The sequence below is a fragment of the Leptosomus discolor genome, chromosome 6, assembly GCF_034619465.1.
Source record: "Leptosomus discolor isolate bLepDis1 chromosome 6, bLepDis1.hap2, whole genome shotgun sequence".
Taxonomy (NCBI): domain Eukaryota; kingdom Metazoa; phylum Chordata; class Aves; order Leptosomiformes; family Leptosomidae; genus Leptosomus; species Leptosomus discolor.
Window position 1 is genome coordinate 18,648,058 of NC_141396.1, and position 25,782 is coordinate 18,673,839.

At 38.0% G+C, this 25,782-nt stretch overlaps 1 protein-coding gene across 2 annotated transcripts in view; it reads left to right on the plus strand.

Moving 5' to 3' along the window:
- Nucleotides 1–3,212: 3,212 nt before the first annotated feature.
- Nucleotides 3,213–25,782, plus strand: part of PDE6C (phosphodiesterase 6C) — a 31,964-nt gene continuing 9,394 nt past the window's right edge. For both annotated transcript variants that reach the window (XM_086466333.1, XM_086466334.1), the window contains exons 1-15: nt 3,213–3,692; nt 15,819–15,971; nt 16,086–16,175; nt 16,403–16,543; nt 17,137–17,211; nt 17,300–17,364; nt 17,476–17,542; nt 18,284–18,331; nt 18,533–18,682; nt 19,366–19,509; nt 19,591–19,659; nt 22,641–22,787; nt 23,217–23,324; nt 23,432–23,541; nt 25,554–25,641. In XM_086466333.1, coding sequence (XP_086322459.1) covers nt 3,213–3,692; nt 15,819–15,971; nt 16,086–16,175; nt 16,403–16,543; nt 17,137–17,211; nt 17,300–17,364; nt 17,476–17,542; nt 18,284–18,331; nt 18,533–18,682; nt 19,366–19,509; nt 19,591–19,659; nt 22,641–22,787; nt 23,217–23,324; nt 23,432–23,541; nt 25,554–25,641 — 1,935 coding nt within the window. The remainder of the gene's footprint in view (nt 3,693–15,818; nt 15,972–16,085; nt 16,176–16,402; nt 16,544–17,136; nt 17,212–17,299; nt 17,365–17,475; nt 17,543–18,283; nt 18,332–18,532; nt 18,683–19,365; nt 19,510–19,590; nt 19,660–22,640; nt 22,788–23,216; nt 23,325–23,431; nt 23,542–25,553; nt 25,642–25,782) is intronic.

Consider the following 25,782-nt stretch of genomic DNA (forward strand, 5'->3'; position numbering starts at 1 on the left):
TTTGGTATAGTTTCTTATAATTAACTTAAATACAAATGTGAATTAACATTACTAAAGAGAAAGTGTTCTATAGTGTGGAAAACAAGGAGAGTAAAGGACATAGAACAGAAAATAAATGTCTTATTTCAGCACAGAAATGTTAAAATTCATTACGACGCTAGTGCTCCAAAATGTTTATATGGTCTAATTTATAAAATTCATCAAAACACTAACATGAGAAAACCAAAAAATCATCAATACAAATACACTGTATTTTCCTAAATCCAAAATGTGGACTTCCGTAAAAGTAAGGTACATTTATGTACCAAACTACATTCTAATTTCTATCAAATCACTTCAGCTTCTTGGTTTGCCTTAATTATTCATGGTTAATCAATATGTACATAGAGTTCATGATGAAATATAACATGACTAATATAGCAGTTGTTGAAAAAAAAAAAACAACTTAACTGTCTTCCAAACATAAACTTCATAAAGAACTTCTATTGGTTTCTGATACTTCTTTCCATGTCATTTCACAGGCACTTTATAAAACAAGAGTGCAATTGTAAGAGTGAATATAAATTAAGGAAAAAAAGAATTGTTGGATTGTTTAAGAATGATTATAGGACAACCCAGATACATCTGTTAGAAAGAAAGATTTATCATATTACAGTAGTGCCTAATTAAAATACTATCTTTGTCTCAAAGTACAAATATTGTAATTTATCATTTGTAAAGAGAGCTGGACATGAGGGAGATTTGCTGGAACCATGATAAGCATTTTAGGTGATCTTGCATATTGAAAAAATAGGCACACATGATAATAAAATTGTTAGCTTACAAAAATGTTAACCCACCAACCCCCCTGTCCCCAAAGAAAACTGTAACTTGGTCAGGATGCCTGTTTTCTCTTACTTGCCCTCCAGAGAGTGACAGGCTGCTCTATTTCATAGAATTAATGTAATCACAATATAAAGAACAACTAATGTTTGTAAAGCTAGTTTCTCACATGTAATAAAGATTAATGTGTAAATCTTATATAGAAGATAATTTTCTAGAACGTTTTAGCTGGGCATGAGACAGATCTTCTATAGATCCTTCCTACTTCAAAGAAAATACTATGTAGAACGTTCCAAAGTCAGTAAGAAACTATGACCAAACATGTAACGCAAAAAACTGTTACTACTCCTTCACACAATTTCATTGGAGCTCTTCAACATTCTCTTTTTAAAAAAGCAACATAAAAAGTATTGAGCTAGAAATTAGGAAGATGACAAAAGTAGGAAATAATTTAAATCTGTGTAAATGGACAAAAAATTCTTTTCAAGTCTCTATTGCTTCTATACATGTTGATCAGATCATGAAACTATTCAAAGACTAAGATATACATGCATTTCTTCTGCTGTTTTCTTGTCAACTCTACATGTGTACAACAGTGAGAACACCTTGCTGTGCTGCAGTTGCACAGCCCTGCCACAAAGTGTTATCACCAGTTCACACCTGTAAAGAAGATGCTGCAACCTCATGCACCCACCAGTGAGGGTCCTATGCTGTCCCCCAGGCTGCTAGGGATAAGTAACCCAGCCAGAGAAAAGGAACCAGGCCAGAATGTGTCCACACTGTGCTGATTCTCATATGCATTTTTAAATCTTTATGGCAATTGCAGTCTGGCAAAAGTTAGTGTCTTACACAGAGTTTCGTCTCACAGTCAGAGGGAAAATGAATGTACTGAGTTGGCTGCTGATAAACATCGATTACTGACCTGTTCTTTGTGCGTGAAAGGATCAGAGTCAGTTGCCTATATTGATTCTTTTAGATCTGGTGATAAAAATTGATGTTGACACACTGTGGCCTCTGGCAGACAAGTAAAACTGTACTTTGACAATTACTCTTTTCAAATTAAGAATTGCCAAAGGATATACAGTCTATTTTTCTTATACCAAGAGTCTCTCTCTGCTTCTGATGAATGTGGATGCCACAAATAGAAATAAGATTAATTGTATTGCAGTCCTCCTACTGTGCAGAAATTCAGATCTGTTTCAATGAACACAGATCATTTGCTGTCATAATTGGCACCCCACTTAAACTCAGCCTTCTCACTCATGCAGCCCTGGGGTGTTTGCTCCTAAAATTAAACACAGTTTTCATAATTTCTTTTCTATTCATGTGAGTAATGCTGAACTTCTGATGGTAGGAAACTTCAAACATGTTATAAAGCTGCCACCAGACTCCAGATTCCCTCTTTGCCCACTATCTGGCAGTTATTACCATTTTTCTGCTATTTAAGAGAGCAAAGATTTCACACTTTTTCTGAAGAAGGCATAGAAGAAACTACATTATTTGCAGAACCCTGTCTGGTTATTCATGCTCATAGAGTAAAAATTTTACTGTTTCCTGAACTTAGTTTGAATTCAAGCCATTTTCTGATTTTACTCTTTCTTTTAGGTTATCTATTTTAGAAAAAAAAAATATATATGTCATAGCTGGCTGTGCCGAGTCATATTCTAATTCTTTTACTCAAACTTCATCTGAGTAAATCGCTTGAGCAAGCTCAGACTTTTGTAAGGTCTTTAGGATTTTACCCATTTTATGCATGCATAGTTTCATAATTATTTACTTTTAGTAATCTAATTTCACTTGTCTCCTGACTATTTGAAGGAAAACTGAATTTTGCTGTTTTAACATTTTCTCTGTAACATTCTGGTTTCCTCCCCTTAAGTACCTTCTCACGTGTATACATGTGTACATCAGTGCACGTGTATAATGTGGGCTAAGTATCTAAGTGGAATTCCTTGTATTAAGTGGCAGTAGAAACTTTCGTGTGTATATATACACTGTGAATGAAAGACATAACATACAGGTATGCATATCTACACATCAGACAGTTCTATAAGGTCTAAGAATTAATTGGTAAGTTTAAAATGCTGATATTATTCCCTTAGGATTTATAAGCTAAGAACACTCAGGGGTTTAGTGTCCTGACATCTCTTTAATTAGCAGCCTCCAAGATCTCACACTAAGAAGATGCTAAGCCAGTGCCTTCTGTCATATCTCAAGAGTTTCAGAAGGATTGGACACCACAGAGGAAGGTGAATGTACTATGCCTGTGAGCTACACAACATGTACAAAGTACTGTTTTCTTACTAGTATCAAGTTAGGACTTCTTGCTACCACTCCTGCTTTGATGGTGATGCAGTTCTAAAAGAAACCCTAAGAATAATCCAGCAAAAATGGGTGAGGTAAATAAAGATGCTGTTGAAAAATACTTGGAGAACAACCCCCAGTTTGCCAAGGAGTATTTCGACCGAAAAATGAGGGCAGAAGTGCTGGGAAGTATCTTTAAAGTGAGCCCTGGAGATGTGAAGGAAGGAGTCAGCTTCAAAGACATGTCCCGTCTGGAGGAGTGTGACATACTTTTTGAGCTGCTAACAGAAATTCAGGATGAAGGAGGCACTATGGAAAAGACAGTGCACAAGGCCCTGCAAAGGCTGGCACAGCTGCTGGCAGCTGATCGGTGTAGTATGTTTGTTTGTCGTTCCCGAAATGGTATTCCAGAAGTAGCCACCAGGCTTCTCAATGTCACTCCAACTTCCAGCTTTGAGGATAATTTGGTGAAACCAGACAATGAGACTGTTTTTCCTCTGGACATCGGGATAGCAGGATGGGTTGCTCACACCAAGAAGTTTTTTAATATACCTGATGTGAGAAAGGTAAGTGCCTGCTCTTAGGGAATGGGGTTCTTACTCAGCTTCCTGCACAGGGCTTGTGGTACAGGCTCATTCTTCAAAAATGTCCCAGACACAGAAGCATGATAAAAGCAGCAGCAGAGTTTGCTTAATATCTAGTAGAACTGCATCATGTAGCCTAGTGAGGTATTTCCAGCATCCTTGCACAATAGCTGTAATGTAATTTACTATAATAAGGGAAGGGAATATTAGATTAATAGAGACCAATAAGTACTTGTGTTTCTGTTGAACAAGGTAGGCTCCTATTCTGTTTTCTGGTATGGGCTTGCAAGTGTTTTCCCTTATCATTCCCTGCTGACAAACGTGCATCTCTGAACACAATTAATTTGCAGCTTTTGTAATGAGGATTCTTCGTTGTAAGTAAGTGAATGAAGCCAGATGAAGATGATGTCAACATATATGTTCAGCTTCAAGTCTGTCTTTGAATTTAAAATGGCTCCAAATTTTGAGTAAGTCCAGATCCAGGGCTTTTGTTCAGAACCATCTATAGAAGAAGATTAATGAGCCAGAGCTGCTCTGACATTTTCAAAGTTCCTGTTGAATTTGCACAGAATTACCTTCTTTAGTTACGGTGCTGATAAGGGTTATTACAAATGTTAATTAAAACTATGAGGGACCTATCAGAAATTAAACATGCATGAATGAGAACTGCTTTAGAAACTGCTCTGAAATACATGGGGAAACATACATGTGGTTTGATTGGTTTTTATTCTTTGAAAATAGCTAACCTTATATTATGAAATGATGACACCTTCGTCTCTTTTTAGTCTTACGTGGAAAAGCTCAGCATAATCAAATGGTGCTAAGATAATTACACAAGATGACAGTTTGGCTTCTCAGTATTTCCTATACAGTCAATTTAAAATTCTGGGCCATTTTAGAGATGGACACAACCTCAGCACCCTAAGCTTAATGTAAACAATAAAAATCTTTGTACACTGTAACTATCTATGCTTTCCAGGACATAAACAAGAAGTAATGTATTTTATCATGTTAAAAATTGGCAGACAAAGAATTAAAGGACTACCTGTAAAGCTCAGAAACAAATAAAAATGTATATATATGTGAAAAGAACATTCCGATATATAGTAAACTAGCTCAGGTGTAAGCAGGAATCACAGGATCAAACAGAACAATGAGAGAAAAATCAGTTGATATTTAACTGGCCACTAAGATGCTTTCTTCAATGGCTGCTGTTCTGACAAGAAGCATCTGACTTACTGCCTCTTAGCACCACATGGGGAGATTGGAGGATAATCCTTCTAAATTCATAAGACTGATTACATGAGAAAAGACCAGGAGGATCAAGAAAGATGTGCGTTCTATCAGACACTGCACTGCTCCTTAGTATCATTATGTGAGAGATGCCCAGAGCAGGGCTGCCCCAATATTTCTGTGTTTGCAATAGGATTTGTCCAGAATTTTGTGACAAGTGTAATTTGAATATGCTTAAATAAGAGAACGTTTCTGTCCACCTAATCCAGCTAGGTATACATTTTGCACTCATAAACTAATTTACATAGGCTGAATATCTGTTCAGCTATTATTCAGTCATTTAAAGGTAATTTTAGGCATCCATTTACTCTCTTAGGATTACTGAGGTATATGCCATTAGGTCCACACTTAACAATGCAGTTAAACCATGATGCCATTAAACCACATTTGGTAATTAAATATCATCAAAATATTGATATTTTATAAGTTAATTGCAAAGCTCCCAGAGACTTCTGTGGGACTAAGATTTGTTATTTAAAAACAACCCTGAATGTCTCAAAGTTTCCACCATTTCCATTCTATTTGTACAAAATGTCAAGTGTCCAAATCCACATTCTTCACACAGACAAAGGTCCAACCAATGTCACCAGAATCTTTATCTCCATAAGGAACCGAGAACTGCAGCTTTAGCCAGTAACATTTAAGGAATATAATTAGTCCATGGCAGCAGAAATAGGCAGCCACTGAAGCCTTTATCACATTTTTGAAAGGATAATTCTTTTTCAGATTACTTTGTATGAGCTTCAGCCAAACTAGATTGTCTGCTACCCAAATCCTGAGCAAAAAATGATGAGCACAGTTAAGCCAAAGTGGAATTTTGTCCCTACTGCCTTGTCAGAATATAAAATTCACAATGAACAATTCTAGATGGCCGTAGTACTTCAAAGATATCATGTCTAACCACTTTCTATTGTTGACACAATCCAGTTCCGAACAGCATAGTGGTTTTTAAGTCTTAAGTACATGACAACATTGATAAATCCACAGTGAGACATTTTCATGCTTCAATCACCACCCCTTTGTAACAAGAGTGAATGTAATGAAAGATCACAACAGCAATCACTGAAAAAATGTAAGACTCAACTTTTAGTTCCTGGTAGCCAGTTCTTTAGGGATTATCTCCTCCTTCAACCTGGAAAGGTACCAATAAACGTGAGGAAGCTCCTCATCCTGACTAATGCTTCAGAAAAGAAAAGCAGAGGAAAAGATACAGACCTTCCATAATTAACTTAGTAGCCAGAACAGTCTCCCCCGACAAGATTATGGACCTGTTGACTGCGAGAGCTAACAGTGTTTAATCCAGGATTTAATAGTAGTGAGAAATAAGAGCCCAGGCAGGACCACTACCCTAATAATTTGGCTCACATTATTCCCAGGGTCTGGCAGAATATGTGACTTAAATATTCCAAAGTAAAATAATAGATGGTGTAAAATTTGGTATGTCCATTAGTATTCTTTAAATATTAACTGACAGCACAGACAACATGATAGAGTACAATTACCTCACATCTTTTGCTAAGGCGTTATTTCCAAATAAAACTAAGAACTACGAAACAGTTAAACAAGGAGCATGTCTTCTGGGGAATCAAAATCTCACATTCTCCCCCTGTAAGAACCAGTAATAAAGACTGCATAATTTGCTTTAATCCATCATGGTTTTGAATTAAAAGGAATAATGCAATAATTCAGAGATATTTGAAGACAAAGACTTAACTGAAGATTGGAAACTCAAGAAATAATATCCCTGATTATAGTAGGGTATAAAATTATATAAATAGTGAAAAAAAGGTTCAAAAGAAGTGAGAACTTTTAGATTAGATCCATATAGGGACTGAAATATTCTGATGTCGAAATAACAAGCCCTCATTTTTAGAGGTCCTGCACTGGAATCCACAAGCTCCAGTGAAGTGAAGAAACAACAGTGTGGAGAGATTCTGGTGCTTCCAATTCAGATTAAGCAGCCAAAGCAGTGATTGTTGTGACACCTAATTTAACCACTGGAAACCTATGATGCAAAACAACTTAAATACATTTTCAAGTTGCGAGAGCTTGTATCATCCCTTTGTAAACTGATCAAGCTTCAGTTTGTATGAGGTCTTTTTTCTTTTTTTTTTATTGTGGGAGCTCTACTTCTCTTTAATGCAAGGGTGGAGAGACTTTAATTCCGGGCCTGTTTGAAGTGACAAGAGGTTGTCAGATTCATGGCAATGTGCAGGTCATCAGACCCCACACTGTCTGAGCCTGGAACAAGGAAGAAGAGACACTCCATCCCTCCAGCTACGCTGAACTGTAAAATAAATTAAAGATTATTTGAAGAGGGGAGAGAAAAGAGCAAAGGGAAGCATGGTTTTGTAGCTCAATGGTTCAAACCCCCATGTGGCAGTGAGGAGACCTGGACACCGAACTGTTCAGCTGCTGTGTGTAAACAGCTGCTCTGGTAACACACAGCAGCGGTCTTGGGACCAGGTGGTGGTTTTCAACTCCCTCCCAGGGAAAAAAGACAGTGCTGGAATCAGGTGCATCCATGTCAAAAAACATGAAGCAGTGGGAAAGCATGGGAGAAATCAAAATGATCGATGACACAAGTGGTTGCTCTGAAAGTGGAAAGAATCGAATCACTTTGTATTGGAGCTGGAAGCAGGGCAGTCACTTGCCAATTAGATGTCTCAGTTCTTAATTCATATTCTGCTAGTTCCCTCACAATGTGATCTTAGAGAAGAAACCCAAATATCCAACATATTGACAAGGCAGAGTGTGTTAAAAAAGGCTTCAAAGCTGGATGAAGATTGTTAAAATAGTTTGAGGGAAGTTCTTGAGAAACAAATTTGAAGTTAAGTTGGTAAGAAATGAGCGGAAAGATATACAGTGCTACAGAACTACTGCCTTCCTGAATGTCTGGAAAGTAATGAGAATTGAAAGAAACAATCCCAAGATAAACTAAAATTCGGGAAAAAATGGAGAGGTAGCCTTCTACCTGGGAAGAACTTGTGTTGTAAATCTTAATGTCTGCTCCTCCATTTCATCATCTTGATAAGAAAAAAGATTGTCATCAACCCACACTCGATACAGTAAATATTTACGGTAAAAATGGAAACATGTTTCAATATGTTATAAAGACCAATATTCAGTCAACTTACAAGAAAATATTTTAACATGAGAACAAATTTCTATTAGTCATGCCTTCCTGAAGAAAAACCCAAACCTTCACTTCTTTCCTTGAATTAATTTGTGTTAGAAGAGGAAAGCTCCCAAAATTGAAGAAAAAATTAACATTAAATATTAAAATGAAAAGCTCCCTTTTAGCCTAGTTTTCTTGGTTTATGTGGAAAAAAACACTTAAAGCAATATAATACAGACACAATTTCAAAAAGTTGTAAAATAGCCACTACATATGGCAAATAACAAGCAGATGTTTCAGTGACATGACTGAAAAGTTCAGCCCCCAAATGCTGTTAAATATATTATTTTCTGCTTGATTCAGTTTCAGAACTCTGATGATCTTGAAGATACCAAAGTCAATTTGTTCTGTAATGCTAGTAAGTTACATGTCAAAATGCAGTTGCTGTACATCCCTGACAATGCATCATTTTTTGAGTGGGGCCTAATGAATGGCCAACTCATTTAGCTAATTGGTTTTCATTTTGAATCAGACTGATGACATTTTTGTAGCTGATTTTTCATTCATACTCAATTATATCATTATGAAATAAAAACATTTGTCAGTTGAAATTAGGATAAGCAGAAATAAGAGATTAAGAAATATAGCACAACAATATCACCTACTCAGTGGTAAAAATTTTGTTTGAGAAGTCTGAGCCAATGAAGACAATCAGTGGGAGAATAAAACACCAAGAAGTGGAGAAAATACCACAGGACTACCAGAAAGAAAACAGAAACATGTGAAGATGGTGCAGAGAAACATGTGATAACGATGAGAGTGTGACACCATCTCCTGATGTCAGAGGTTCCTGTGGTTCCCGTTCCAGTAGTGCTCCAGATCCACTCCTGGTCATCACACATCCAAAGGATGATGTATTTTGACCAGTCTGAGCTCCTGTATCCAACCCAGAACCTCCAGCCCAACATGAGCAAAGTGGTCATAACTGAAAGGGGCCCCAGAAAGTCATTCTTCCTCTGTGCTTTATAAGAGGAAAGAGGTGGAGGAAAATAGGTGTCTGCTCTCTTAGCACTACCACTTCAGCTGCGGGATTAAGTCTTATCACTTCTTCTTAACTGTGATGCTTGAGGCACTTTGCCAAACTCAAAATGGGAAGGTAGGCTGCACAGCAAATACTAACAGGTCACTTGAAGTCAACGCAGGAACAAAGGAACTGGAATTTTTTGCGTGGGAGCAATGGTGATGGAGATATGAAAACCAATGTGTAAATGTCATCTGTAGGACATAAATTAAATGACATCACGCTGCTTGCTAGCAAGGCCCCCAGTCAAGCAAGCAAAGATTTATGGGGAAGTCTCATTTCCTAATGTTTCAAACCATGTGTAATGAAGATGCTGATGGTGTGCCAAATTAAAATTGGGAATAAGCAGGTATACTGGAGTTGTGAGAAGCCTTGGTACTAGCAAGTTTGAGCTGCTGTTCCTATTACCTCAAATCAACCAGAGCAATGAGTCTTCACCCTGACTAGCTGAACAGGGAAGAGGGATCCTTGTTCCCTTATACTCCTATTGTTCCTTCTTCTGGGGACTCCATCAGTAAGAAATTTTCAGAAACAATAAAGTAAGATTCAATTTTTTAGAAAATACAAACTACATAATTGTAAAGTGTTATCTGTTCATATATTCTTTTAAAATTAACTTTCTTCTTGAAATGCCTGTGATTCCCAGGCGAGCAAGTTTCTAATTTATATTTATTTTACCTTACTACAGATATGAATTTACAGTTGTGTAGCTACAATTCAGAATCAGATACGGTATAGTGTCAGTAAGCAAGTATATTTTTAACTGCCCTATGAGGAAAATAACATTTTTAGAAAAATGGCCTTATTTTTCCCTTTCACAGAAGTGTAATCACACTGTTTCCACAACAGTGACTTGCAGCTATGAGATGGAAGTTAGGCTTATAAAAGTTAAAAGAATTGGAAAGTTGAGGCCAAATGATCTAAACATAGAACATTATACCGATATTTCATTAGTAAGAGGTTTATAATAATGTGTAGTAGTGTTGGTAAGTTACAGTGAGATAAAACTAGTGTCATGGTTTAGAGAATCAAGAAAAATGAATTATCTACTAATTTCAAGTATATATGCTAGATCCATAGTAGCGTGCCAAACCCCTCCCCAGTTACCTTCATAGAATCAGAGAACGGTTTGGGTTGGAAACGACCTTAAAGACCATCTAGTTCCAACCCCCCTGCCATGGGCAGGGACACCTTCCACTAGGCTCAAATCCCCATCCAACCTGGCCTTCAACACTTCCAGGGAGGGGGCAACCACAGCTTCTCTGGGCTACCTGTTCCAGTGCCTCACCACCCTCACAGTAAAGATTTTTCTTCCTGATACCTAATCTAAATCTACCCTCTTTCAGTTTAAAGCCATTACCCCTCATCCTATCACTACATGCCTTTGTAAAAAGTCCCTCCCCACCTTTCCTGCAGTCCCCCTTTAAGTACTGGAAGGACACTAGAAGGTGTCCCTGGAGCCTTCTCTTCTCCACACTGAACAACCCCAATTCTCTCAGCCTGTCCTCACAGGGCAGGTGCTCCAACCCTCTGATCTTCTTTGTGGCCCTCCTCTGGACTCACTCCAACAGGTCCATGTCCTTTTTATGCTGGTGGCCCTAGAGCTGAACACAGTACTACAGGTGGGGTCTCACCAGAGCAGAGCAGAGGGAGAGAATCACCTCCCTTGACCTGCTGGCCACGCTTCTCTTGATGCAACCCAGGATGCGATTGGCTTCCTGGGCTGCAAGCACACATTGCTGGCTCATGTTCAGTTTTTCATCCACCAGCACCCTCAAGTCCTTTTCCACAGGGCTGCTCTCCATTCACTCATCGCCCAGCCTGTATCTGTGCCTGTATGTCTCCGCTTAGCCTGTACCCGGAGCTAAACCTAACAGTCTCTCTACCATCCAATGAACCCTCACCAGTCAAGGAAGGGAACTGAGAAAAAGGAGAGAGGACCAGTGGGTTGAAGCACAATAGATTTAGTGAAACCACCACCCATACAGATACAAAATACTTAGCTGAAGGAATCTGCTGTCATCACAGTAGTCCTCTGCAGAAGCAGAGGAGGAGCAGGAGGAACCCCAGCAGGAATAACCTTATAGGAGGTCTTTCTCCTCAGTAAACCTCCTCCCTTTATAATGAGCATGACATTACGGTATGGGCTGTACCTGTAGCTAACTCAGGTCAGCTGCCCTGGCTGGCTTGAGCCTGCCAATGGCTGGCCTATGATTCTATCACAGCCAAACCAGGATACTGGGATTGCCCTGACCCAGATGCAGGACCTCGCACTTGGCCTTGTTGAACTTCATGAGGTTTGCACAGGCCCACCTTTCCAGCCTGTCAATGTCCCCCTGGATGGCCTCCCTTCCCTCCAATGTGTTGACCACACCACACAGCTTCGTGAGGGTGCAGTCAATCCCACTGTCCATGTTGCTGACAAAGATGTTAAACAGCACTGGTCCCAATATTGACCCTTGAGAAATGTCATTCATCACTGGTCTCCACTCAGACATTGAGCTGTTGACTGTGACCCTTTGAGTATGACCATCTAGAAAATTCCTTATCCATCCAGTGGTCCATCCATCAAATCCATGACTCTCTAGTTTAGAGACAAGGATGTCGTGCGACGCAATGTCGAATGCCTTACACAGGTCCAGGTAGATGATGGCTGTTGCTTTTCCCTTATCCACCGTCACTGTAACCCCATTGTAAAAGGCCACCAAATTTGTCAGACATGATTTGCCCCTAGTGAAGCCATGTTGGCTGTCTACAATCACCTCCTTATTTTCCATGTGCCCTAGCATATTTTCCAGGAGGATCCGTCCCGTGATCTTGCCAGGCACAGAGGTGAGACTGACTGGCCTGTAGTTCCCCAGGTCTTCCTTTTTCCCTTTTTAAGTATGGGGGTTGTGTTTCCTCTTTTCCAGTCAGCAGGATGAACACAAAGAGGAGTCCTGATTTTCCACTCCTGTACACTTGTGCTAGCTTAGTGCAAAACCAGGACATGTTGCACATCTTAGGATATATCTACAGAACTGATCATTGTACGGTAAATGGCTAGGTATCTTAGCTTTAAATGGAGCTAGTAGAAAATGCTTGCAAATGTACTACAGCTAGGGAGTTATCAACAGATCACCTTTCCCTCATTTTTTAAAAAAGCCTATTTTATGATTTAACTGAGAGCTGAAAGTTCACAACGTTGCTGTAAAAGATGGTTGGATTCATAAGATCAGGCTCAAATAGACGAAGTGTCCACATTCATATATTAATGGAAGCACCAAGATGCTTTTCTGGCTCTGGTACTGCAGGGCACATTTCTGGCTTATTTGTCTATGAACATGGATTTCCAGCCATTGTGAGAAGTTATTTTCTTCAAAAACAAAAGAAGCTTGTGTTCTCAGGAGAAAATATTTTAAAACTTTGATTGGAAATAAAGGCTCTGAAACTCCTAGGAATTATGTGTAAAATATTAAAAAAAAAGCCTAAATCAAAGCACAAATTTTGCTTGTATGTGCAAACCATGTGTGATAGGAGCCTTTGTATGTGCCGTAGGAATGCTGCCAATGTGTATCTTTCTGCATTGCACTGTCGAGGCAGAACTCAGGATGTTTTATGGTTACTGAACTTTTTGTTTATTAACACAGACTTGCGTTAAAATTTCCCTGTCCTCTGCAAAAATTGCATGACCAAAGTGCTTCTTCCGGATGCCACTGCTTGTACCTTCAGTCTGGAGTTATTAAACAAATTAAGACTCAGCAGCTGTGTCCTGCTGATTCAGCTCACTTGGTGTATGCAGGTCCCTTTTAAGTATTCAGAAATCCAGGAGCATCTGAAATTTTTATTTATCCCCTCATAGCAGCATACAGCACTCTAAAACCAGAAACCTGGGCCTTGCTATTATGCTAGATGGTCTTGGTGAGGCAGAGGAACTACAAAACAGGGTCAAATTATCTACCTGGTTTACTTTATTTTGAATGGCTAAACCAGTCAGAAATTCAGAATTGTTACTGAAGCCCAAAACCACACAGAAACTCAGAATGTTGTGTCAGTAATACATCTCAGACAAAATAATATATTTCCATGTAATAACATACTTGTTTAGCAGACTGCAGGACAGTATTTGATTCTCACATAGAAGAGACAGACTGACTGGCATTTTCCCTGGATGTCTGTTAAGTGACATAGCCCTTTCTCTGAGAAAAACAGAAAACGACTCAGGGGAAGCTTGACAGAAATAGAGAAGACATCCCCTTTTCACCTGGACAATATATTTGAAAGTGGCTACACTTTCCAGGGACCCAAATCCAGCCTGATACATTGAACTACAGAGAAAATATATTGGTTACTTTTATTCTTCTCAATGTCATTTACGGGGATGACACAGGCTGTCCTTAGGAGAATCAATTCTCTGTAAGACAGCCCTGTCAGTAAATACAGAAAAGACATTTCAGATTTACTTCGGCACATTGAATTCCTTTCATGGACATGCAGTCCTAGGAGGAAATCTAAAATACAAATGTAAAAGGTGGGCTGTCTAAAGACTATGAAGAACTGAAGGAAAAAACCCCTAACATTTTGAACACGTAATAAAATCCAGTCTACCTTCTCAGGGTTGTTCATGCTATAAATTCCATATATACCGGAAACCATTGCTAGAGGGAAGAAGGGAAAAAACAAATCAAGAGGAAAGATACAGATAGTAGACAAGCAATTTTAGTTCCGGCATTTCCTAGCCTTTTCACGCTTGATTTTACAACCTAGAAAAGGTATGTTTGTTTGTTTGTTTAAGTAGCTTTGTGTACAATTTATGAAAGCAGAAATTCCATTACGTGGCATCCTGCAGCATTCTCCAGCCCATCAGTGAGGAAGACACCTTGAGATCCACCATGGCTGCCCAAGCTAATGCAGTAATTAATAGCAGTAATACGCATCAGCTCTGTGGGTAGATATGCAGTAACAATCTGCCAGTTTATAAGTGGGTTCACAAATATTTGCTAACAACAGGGGACAGGTAAGGTTTGGGAATCTTTGTTCCAGGTGGATGTCATAGAATCGTATCGCAGAATCATAGAATGGTTTGGGTTGGAAGGGACCTTAAAGATCATCTAGTTCCAATCTCCCTGCCATGGCAGGGACACCTCCCACTAGACCAGGTTGCTCAAAGCCCCATCCAAACTGGCCTTGAACACTGCCAGGGATCAGGCATCCACAACTTCCTTAGGGAACCTGTTTCAGTGTCTCACCACCCTCAGGGTGAAGAACTTCTTTCTTATACCTAGTCCTTAAGACTAGGCCTTAAGACGCCCTTTGGCCTCTCTCTGGCTGGCTGCCATTCCTATCCATGGTGTTATAATGCAGTCTGACCCTCCCTGGTTACCAGGCTGCTCGCCACCTCTTGACATTCTCATTTAGCACCAACCACTCATCACCTTGAGAAATCAGAAGCAGACCTGGCAAAGGAAATTCAGAGAGACTCTGACATTGACTGTAGACCAGACTTGAGTGCTCATCTCTCTGAAGAAGTTTGAGTACTGACTTGTTAGCACTGCCAGATGCGAGGGGATGGAAAAGGCTCAGTGAAGACAGATTCTGGCTATTTTAGCTGCTTAGTAGAACCATTACTATGCATGTATCGACACATTTCAATCCCCCAACTCATAACTCAGCTCATTTAGATGTGTTATGGTAAGGCCATCACAAAACACAACGACCTTGACAAACAGATTTCCCTGACAAATTTCAGATCCGTTTTTAAATTGAAGAGAACACTAAAGCATTTCAAAGAAAACACCAAGAATTTCTTTGATATGAGGAAATGAAACAGTTTTCCATGAAACATGAGCTAGCCTCCCTATATTTTTTACATAAAAGAATTTTTAAAATAGCTTTTACTAAATCCTCCTGAGCATTTGATTTCAAGGATGAAATTGGTGGAGTAGTTAGTTGCGGCTCATTCACTAGTCACATGTTCTCATTCGCACAGGAACACACACCCAACGAAAAAAGCTCTGTGTCCTGAACCCCTAGTCCTACACCCTCCCATTCACCAGAAGAGCATGTTGGGCTGGGAGCAGCAGGAATGGGAGTCTTTCAGACAGGGAAGAGTAAGAAACGGCTCAGCCAGACGCATACCTGCTGGGGATGCCTCTCTGCTGGAAACATTTTTATCCATTTCCATTCAGGACAGACAGTAGTTTCAAACGTTGTGTAATGGGACAGTATAATGAATTTTATCTGCAGAAATAATTAAATAATAACAAATATTAACATAATTATGAAGTAATTCTCTTACATGTAAGCTGTATCTATTAGAATTTCAGGTAGCAACCAGGCCATGTTACCTTTATTCTAGATTTTCCCATATTTTTAATTCATCACATTCCTCATCATTCTAATAAAAAACTGTACAGAACTTTATTTCAGAAGCTATATTCGTAACCGATACCGAAGTTAAGCTTGTACATATAACTCTGCAACATTGAGTTAAATAATGATAATTTTTTAGCGAGTATAAACCTACTGCATTGTGAAGCTGTGTGCATAGCAGTGCAAACATAAATGAGCCAATGAAATTATCATTTGCTAACTAATCGTTATGCACTTCATTTGTATTTTTTTTCTTTTCTTTCAGAACAACCATTTTTCTGACTTTCTGGACAAAAAAACTGGTTACACAACAACTAGTATGTTGGCAACCCCAATTGTGCAGGGTAAAGAGGTGCTTGCTGTTGTGATGGCACTCAACAAATTAAATGCCACTGAGTTCTCAAAAGAGGATGAAGAGGTAATAACCTCAAATGTCATGCAACAGTACAGTTGGTAGTTCAACAAGCAGTTTGAGTGAATCTACCTCTTGATTTGATACTTTTGTCTTATTTTTGCTTTTTGTCATTTTTAGGTCTTTAAAAAATACCTCAATTTTATATCTTTGGTCCTAAGACATCATCATACGACATATCTGTACAATATTGAATCCCGAAGAAGTCAGGTATAGAATTCCTTAAGGATACTAAATTGTTTTTGTGTGAAACCGTTACTATTCCCACTATTTTATATTCTTGCAAGCTTACTGAAGTAAGGATATCATCTATTTAATTTTTTTATTTGATAACAGTAATGCAACTTATAATTTTCTTCTGGAATGCCTAGGATTCAAATGTTTATGTTTTCTTACTGTGGTGAACATTTACCCTCTTTCTCTCTTGTTGTAAACAGATGCTTTTGTGGTCTGCCAACAAAGTATTTGAAGAGCTAACAGATATAGAACGTCAGTTTCACAAAGCACTGTATACTATTCGAATATATTTGAATTGTGAAAGATACTCTGTTGGTCTGCTGGACATGACTAAAGAGAAGGTAACAATCATTTTGCCTACTTGCTAGAAATGTGCTACTCCTAACTTTAACTTAAAAAATCCGTCCTTCTAATTGATTTGTTCTGTATATTTCTAGTGCATGTCTCTCCAAGACACAAAGTTACCATGCTTTCTAACCAGCACAAAGTTACTATGCTTCGGGATAATTTATATAACATCATAAAATGTTACAAAAATTACATGCAAAATATAAGCGTAGGAAAGGATACAACCACAATAAACATAAAGGCTAATTCTGAAGAAATTTTTCACATTAATAATTCCATGTGAGAAAGGGTAGAATAGAGAAGTGCAGGTCTGATTATTGCTTTGTAAATACCTGTCTTCTAAAACAACAATTAAGCTGTACAACTGTCCACAGATAAGCTTCAGGTTAGCCTGCAATTTACTGGTACTGCAATTTCTTGTCTGAAATATATTTAATGATGTTTTCTTAATATTGTTTGAAATGTGACCATAGTGCAGCTGAGGAGAAGGAAAAATAAACTTGCTATCCACAGATGTCATGATATCTTTGAACACCGAACTGACTTTTTTTTTCCTTTTGCTAAACCTTGTGTATTGCTTTCTCAGGAGTTCTATGATGAGTGGCCAATCCGGCTGGGCGAGGCTGAGCCTTACAAAGGCCCCAAGACACCTGATGGACGAGTGAGGATATTAATTTTTCTTTTTATGAATCTTAATTTTGACATTGAGGTTGTACAGGCCACCTACATGTTTTTCTCTTTTTATTTAGGAAGTCAACTTTTATAAGATTATTGACTATATTTTACATGGAAAAGAAGAAATCAAAGTCATTCCGTGAGTATTCATTGGCAGCTTGTGAATGTGTGGTAATTAGATACATTGCTGGGATAGGATAATAACATGTCTGTATTGTAGAAATCATTCAATTTCATTCTCTCTCTAAAGGTCACCTCCAGCAGATCACTGGTGTCTTGTCAGTGGATTGCCAACATATGTTGCTGAAAATGGATTTGTAAGTTCATAGCAAAAGTAAAAACTAAGTTTTGGTTCATGCAGTTGGTTCTAATTGATCAAAAACACCCCAAACCCTACGACCAAAAACCTCTACAAAAATACCATGCTACTTCCACTGTCATTGGTTCCCAGTGAAATCATGGAAATCAGTAGTCTGGATAGAGACAAGCCCTCAGCACATAACAGCCAAATCATCAGGAAAATTTCCCTCTGATTGTGGTGACATCAGAGGAATAGTGTGTGCATCTAACGTCACTTTCCAGGTGTGCTAACTAAGTCTCACAACAAAATGTCAAATTAAGAAAATTGTCATATACACAGTTTAATTTTTTTTTTCATATCTCTTCTTGCATAGACAATATAATTCAAAGCTGTGATGTACGACAGTTATTAGTAATCCTATGGCATTTTTCATTGCAGTAAGGACAGAGCCCTTAGTACTCAGTTATTTCTTCCTATAAACCTCCATGGTGTTTTGAACTGGAAGTGATTTTCTTAACCACTATGCTTATGCACTATGAGACATCGCACATGAAGGACTTTGCTACAAGCACTCCAGAATGACATCTGTTACAATAACCACATCTAATTTAATAATAACAGTTTTGATTTCTGTAGCTAGCTAGGGTGCTCACTGTTGTTAGCTTTGAAAATAAATACACCTTTTTAAAATATCAGGCCAAGTCTTGATGCTTATTATATTCCACTTAAACAATGTCTCCTCTTCTTTATGCTGCAGATTTGTAACATGATGAATGCACCAGCAGACGAATATTTCACATTTCAGGTAATTCCAGTAATATTAATAATTATAGATATTGTAGAAAAATATGCTAATGCTTTCCACCAATTAGTTATACAGTTGATTACATAAATAATTTCTCCTTTGTTTGTGACACACAGGTCTTAGTGTTACATTGCCTATATCAATAGCTGTATTACTACACTCAAAGAAATATACATTTTCTCTTCTTTGGCTTTCCTACAGAAAGGACCAGTGGATGAGACCGGATGGGTTATCAAAAATGTCCTATCACTGCCTATTGTCAACAAAAAAGAAGAAATTGTGGGAGTTGCAACATTTTACAATAGGAAAGATGGAAAACCTTTTGACGAGTATGATGAACAGATCATTGAAGTAAGCTTAATAGGATTAGAGGCTTTAAGGAGCCATATGATGTTAATAAAAATATTATTGTAAAAGTAATTTTGAAATGTCTAAAAATTTTCAAATAGGCTATGTTAACATCTAACCAAATGTCTGTCTTCTTCAGTATACAGTTTCTTAAGAATCAGGAACTTTATTTCCCTTCATAAACCTGATCATTTATGAGAGATCATTTACATTCCAATAATGAACAAAAGTCAGCTACAATTTTGGTTTTAATCATTTGACTTTTTAGTGATGGTCAGCATCTCCTAATTAGCAGTGGGTAAGCAGGTATGGCGTGCTGCTCGCTAATGGATAGGGTGCCTGTGATCCTGGGAGTTCCCAGAGCGTTCATGATCACATGCACTTGGGCGAGGTAAGATGCTACACAGTATATTCAAGTCCACTCAGCTAACTTAAGCTTTGTAAGTCTCAAAGTCCTGTATAAAAAATGGGAATATGGGCCCTTAATTACCAGGTTGAGACAAACAATATCATTAAAAGATATGAGGGGCTAACAGAACCTGTGATGGAAGGTAAAGGCCTCTAACACAGAGTTACACATTGCTTTTCAAAGGGCACTGCCAGAAACTGGAGTTTAACTAAGTTCAAATTGTCTGTTTAATTGTGCTGTCATGGCATCATCCCTGCTTTGCTTGGCTTTGTTCCAGACTCTCACACAGTTCCTGGGGTGGTCTGTTTTAAATACTGACACTTATGACAAAATGAACAAGCTTGAAAACAGGAAAGACATTGCTCAGGAAATGCTTATGTACCAGACAAAGGCCACCCCTTCTGAAGTTGAATCTATACTGGTAAGTTTCTGTCCAGTCACAAAATTAAAGTAGGAAATTTGCCACACAAAAACTTAATTTCTTACTCATTTTCGTTTTTAGAAATACAAGGAGAAATTAAATGTAACTAATATAGAAGAATGTGATCAAAAGGATCTTATCAGGATTTTGGTGAGTCACTAAACTGAAAATTCTGCTGGTGTGTTTATATCAGATGGTAATGTGCCCTCATTATAGAAAAAGTTATGTATAGCCAAATCCTGATTAATGCAATTGATTTTAGCTATCCGCAAGCTAGATGGAGTTGATTTAATAATACATCTTCAACCTCTTCTGTTCTTCTACATGCAGATCCCACTGTTACCTACAGGGAAATATTCTGTCCCAAATTCTGTCTGTGTCAACAGACTTGGACACTCAGAGTTATATAGCAATATTCATATGAATTAACACTAGAAGTGGTTAACTTCTTTAAATATGCATGGGAACAGTACTATACCTACAAATTAATTTCTTTAATTTTGAAAATAAAAGAAGGAACACTGATGTAAGGTCACTTTCATTCTGAGTAAGAGAACATATGCAGGAGTGTCCAGCGGAACTAATCTACTTTCAGATTGTTTTTCCCGTATTTCCCCCAGCAGAGAAGTCCAAAGACAGTGGTCAGTGACTTCACAGTTGACGAAACAGATTTGACCTAATCAGTTAAAACTCTGCTACTACTAAAAAAAACCCGCGTCACTTACTTTTTCAGACTGTGCAGTCTGCTGGCTGCCTTAGCATTTCAGTCTAGAAAGGGAGTGCCTTTTCTGGTGGAAAACCGCTGTTTGTGCCCACTTAGTGCACTTCATTTTTTCTTGTGGAGTAGTTCTGGAGCATGTGCATTGGCTTAGTTTATCTGAAACAAAACTCAAAGGTGTGCTCCAGGAAAACTCTGAATGACCTCCCACTGTTAATGGATCAAAACAGAGCTAGGCTGAAGAAAAAAGGTCAAATATACACAAATCTGTTCACTTCCAGTACCAACCACTTCACATATTTCCTCCTATTACACCATATTTGCTAATGTAGACATAGCCATAGGAAAAGATCTCACTAAACTATTTTCAGTTATGTTCATGCTGGAATGCAACGGTGTTAAGGTTTTACTGGCTCCCACAAAACAGGTGCTCACATAGCTTATGAGTGGTGAAACCAAAAACCATCAAAAGGCCCTGTGTAGCTTCACATGGCTTTTAAAGTAAATTTAATCTACCTGCATAAAGAATTGTACCATTGCATAGATAAACATTATACAATCTCTCTATTGGTAGAGCAACAAGTTATTATGGTACAGGCTCCAAATGCAAAACCCATAATACTAGTATGAATTTTTAAATCTCCAAAAAGCAATCAAAATGAGTTCTCTCCTTGTGGAGTCACAAATTCAATGGTCTAATATATTCTGCACTGCCAAGGCTACAGGCAAATGCTTTATCCTATTATAAGACCTAGAATCCCAGATAGCTAATGGGATAAAGCAGGTGTTTCTAGATCTGATGATTCACAAAGTAATGGGTCTTAAAACACCACTGCTCCAGGTTTCCTTGTCCTTGACCTCAGATCAGAGTAGATATAAAGGAAAATCCAAGGGAGAAGGAAATACCTTTGCATGGGCATTCAGCCTTATTTGTTGAAATACATACATACATTCAGTCATCTTTTCTCCTTATCCGTAAAACGGAGATCATTTATAGAATACTGTGGAAGAAGCCATTGTGATCATATAATCTATTTTTTGGGCTGCATCAGACTTCCCTGAATTAATTCTTGTTTGGATTGGGGAGCACTCTTCAAAATAGAATACCAGTCTCCCTAGGCTTTGGGATATACAGATGAAAAGTGTTACAGAACAGTTCACTTTACGCTGTTCAGTGTCAATCTATATAAAGCGTAAAAAATAATCAATTTAAATTTAATACAGGCTTCTTACCTTTTGTATCCTCCGCATTTTAGAATTTAGCATATGTTTCATGGAGGTTCTTCAGCACAAGGAAGAGCTGGGGAAAGGATTATGCACTTACACAGTTCACTACTTCTGGAATGATCCCTCATTTTCATCCATGGTCAGGATTTTCAGAATAGACAGCTGTAAGCTACAGAAAGGCAGAATCACCACCAACTACAGCACTAGAAAGCAAATGACTCTAAGGGATTTGATGTAGGCCGTAATGACCACGAACACCATACACGCTGTACATTTAAGCACTGTAACAATTTCTACTTTATGCATATACTGACATCATTCAAAAGCCAAGCAGTCAAGAATCCACTGCAAGCAAACAAACAAGAACACAAGTAAGATTTGTGAATTTTTACATCTGATCTTGTAGGCTTTTCCAGCCCACTCTCCATGTGCCAAATCAACCTTACAGGTTTATCTATTAAGTGTATATAGCCTATCACAGACAAAAAGAGACTGATACAGGAAAAAAGGTAAGATGGACTACTTTTGAGAGTTGTTGGTGGAGCAGAAACAAATCACCAGCACTCCAGAGATTAAAAAATGTACAGGAATCTTTACTTGCCTATAGTATCTCCAAGAGAAGGAAAGGCTATGGGTAGGTAGGCATGCAAGCAAGTCTTCTGTTTTTTAAAAAAATGTTGTTATACTTATTCTACCGTAAAAGTAAAAAATGTTTTGTTCTAGACAGGTTGGTTTTGGTCACTATATTTATCACTATTCATAAGATCCAAAAGGGAAGAACAACACTTAACAAGAATATTTTTTGTTGTGAAAAAAGATGAACTGCAGCCTTGAGACCGGGCTAAAAGTGGAAGAATCATAGGATTTTATAGGAGGAAGGAGAAATTCCAAGGCCTGAGATTTCTGAACTAAAGAAATGTTGAGATTGTCACAACAGATTGTGTTGGAATGCAGAGTAGGAAGAAACACCGTTTGGCCAAGACTTTTACGTATCTTCTTTGAGAGGAAAGCCAGTAGTATCACAATTATGTTTCACAACTTAATGTACGTTAGTTTGTAGTGAAACCTGAGGCCGTTGAAGATATAGTAAGCGTATTGTCCTTAGGCAATGTTTCTACTGAAGTCAGAAAAGAAAACAAAAACAATTTGCCAGAAAAACCCTTGTGTTTTTGACTTTTCCTAACAGAAAGAAGAATTACCTGATCCAAAAGATTTAGAACTGTATGAATTCCGCTTCAGTGACTTTCCTGTTACAGAGCATGGTCTGATAACTTGTGGAATACGACTATTCTTTGAGATAAATGTTGTTGAAAAGTTCAAAGTCCCAGCTGAGGTCTGATTTAGTCTTGTTCATATTTATTTTAAGATAGAAGAAAAATAACTGACTGTAGGTAATATAATATAATACTTAATATAGAAGTAGGCAATACTAAAATATTAGTGGTATGGATAACAATCTTCCATTCTTAATTAAACATTTGCATATTTGTCACAAAGACTTAAAACTAATCCTGAAATTGTGTGAGCTATGGAAGGAATTAAATCAATATGCATTTGCATAAGAACAATTTGATGTTTCCATTTTTATATTTTATTTTTAATTATTTTAATTAATTAATTTATTTATTAAAATTATTATTATAGCAATTATTTTCATAGACCTTATACATTATTACTGTAATTTCATATTCCAGTAATTTTATAGGAATTCCATCATTTTGTTTCAATTAACAGTAGTCTTAATTACTTTTGTTCATATAAGGTCCTCACAAGATGGATGTACACAGTCAGGAAAGGTTATCGAGATATCACTTACCATAACTGGCGGCATGGATTCAATGTGGGACAAACAATGTTTACTCTGCTGATGGTAATGTTGCTAATATTAACCTTACATTCATTATTTAGTTTTACTTTCAATTCCAACTGGAAAATTCAGGAAGGTACACACTCAGAATTGTCTGTTTTCTTTCGCAGACAGGCAAAATAAAGAAATACTATACTGATCTAGAAGCCTTTGCCATGGTTGCTGCTGCTTTCTGCCATGACATTGATCACAGAGGGACCAATAACTTGTATCAAATGAAGTAAGTACAAATGGTCAAATATATGGAAATGTATTCTTTTTAGTGACAAATGAAAAAAAAAGTCAAACGTGCAAAAATATAAAGTATATATTCCATATTCATCTGGCATGAATAAACATTTATCCTACAGAAGATTTCTGCCTCAGAGCGTTTGTCATAACAGCTGAAACACAAAGACAAAATGCAAAAGCAGAATCTTAGAAGGATCTCCTGGAGATAAAATTCGTTTTTAAGAGAGACTAAGCTCTAGCAATGCTGGGATTGTAGCAGACCCTCATGCACATGAGAACACAAAGAAATGAGAAAAGTAAATTAAAATGCCTAACTGGATTAATTTTTTTCAAGGCAGGGCATAAATACTTTTCTGGAGAGGGATTCAGGATGTGGCATAGACAAGGGACAGTTTAGAGAGAGACGGGATTTAAGATGCATTCTTTTCTCTGTTTTCTACCGTCCGATTTGACTATCTCAGTTGTTCCCCCCGCCCCAAGTTTACTGATTGATGTAGGTCCTTTCCTACATGAGGTGTAAAATATCCTCATGTTATACAGGATTCTGAGTGAAAGAGCTCGTGTTCTGCCACTGGGTCCACATGCCAGTAAATTACACATCATGAGGTTAAGCTTTGCAATTCATGCTTGTTTTATTCTAAGAAAATATTCAAAAGGATTTCTTCAGTATTTTTCACTTGTTTGTTATAAAACAATATTAATTCATTTTGTTTTAAACTTACCTTTTTATTACAACATTACATATTATGGTGAGACCCACTCTTCTCCTGAGGAGCGAACAATCTGCCATTTAGTCTTTTACATGATCTGCTCAGGCTTGTTTCCATGTGCTAGCCGGAGAACACAGGTTTCTCAGAAGGTCACGTGTACCAGGAGATTAAAACCATAGTTTTCTGAGCACAGTTTCACACCAGCTGTATCTCCAGAATAATTCACCCTCCTCCTCTGACCCTGGATACACTCCTCCCAGGAGAGGCGTTTCAGCCTGCATGCTAGTGCAGTGACGCAAGGGGATTTTCTGATTATTCTCAGGGATTCTCCAGATGACGTAGGAGAGAGAGAATGACAGATGCTGATTCTTATTCAGCTGACTGCCTCTCATCCAAATAAGTTTAAGGGGGAGGGGGTGTGTTAAATCTTCCTACTGTGGTCTTCCCTAGCTGAAAGCCCTCTACGTGAGGTCATACGCAGTAAAGCTATTTATAAAAGTTATCAGGCTTTACGACAACAGTCCTAATCACACAAGTCAGAAAATACAGGTAGCATGTATCAATCCGCCTTGGGTTATCTGAGGAATGGAGTTATTAGCCAAGGGAAGAAAGAAGGAAAATACACTTCCAAACATGCAGAACCACCTGAAGCCTATTTAGACAGGACACTTCTCCCTTCCTCCCACTACCATAGTCTGACGCAGAATTTCCTCTGCTTGAAGCTTAGTCCAGTGTCAGAGGGATGTTTTCAGCTCTGTGATAAGACTGAATACACCTGAGCTGTCAGGACTTGTGCATTAGAGGAATTAAACCCCATTATACTGTTACTTTAGATTTAACTTGCTTAAAGTAAGTTAGAATCACAGTGGACATGGCCCACAGTCATTACAGACTGACAAGAGTTCAAAAGCTGGGCCACACAATAAATACTAAAAGAGGCTACTTTTAAGGTTCACAGAAGGTGCATAGATTAGACAAACAGCAAAACTGAACGTGCAAGACAAAATAGAGGCATGTATTTAAAAACACAGTTTTTGAGTTTTGAGGCACCTACCTACGCCTTTGACTTTAGTGGGCACTGAATACCCAGTGCTCTCCAAGTTTCATCGTTACTCAGTCACAAGAGTGAAGGCAAGCATTTTTTTTTGGCTCTGCATCATGCCAATGGTTAAGATACATAGATTGAGCTATTGAACATACAGATCAGAAGCATTTTAGTCCTAAAAATCTGAATCCTGAATCAAAAATATTGCCTCCAAAACAGTATAAAGAATTGCTTCTTTTTCAACAGATCAGCCGCTCCACTGGCAAAACTTCACGGCTCATCCATTTTGGAAAGGCATCACCTAGAGTACAGTAAAACCCTACTGCAAGATGAGGTATGTCTGCATGAATCTTCTGCTCAGGCTGATCAACACAAAAGATGTAATTAAGTTATGATGTTCCAAATTTTACTGTGTCTCATTCATTCCTCTAGGTCCAGATTAAGAAATATGCTAAAATTCAGAAATTTAAGCCGA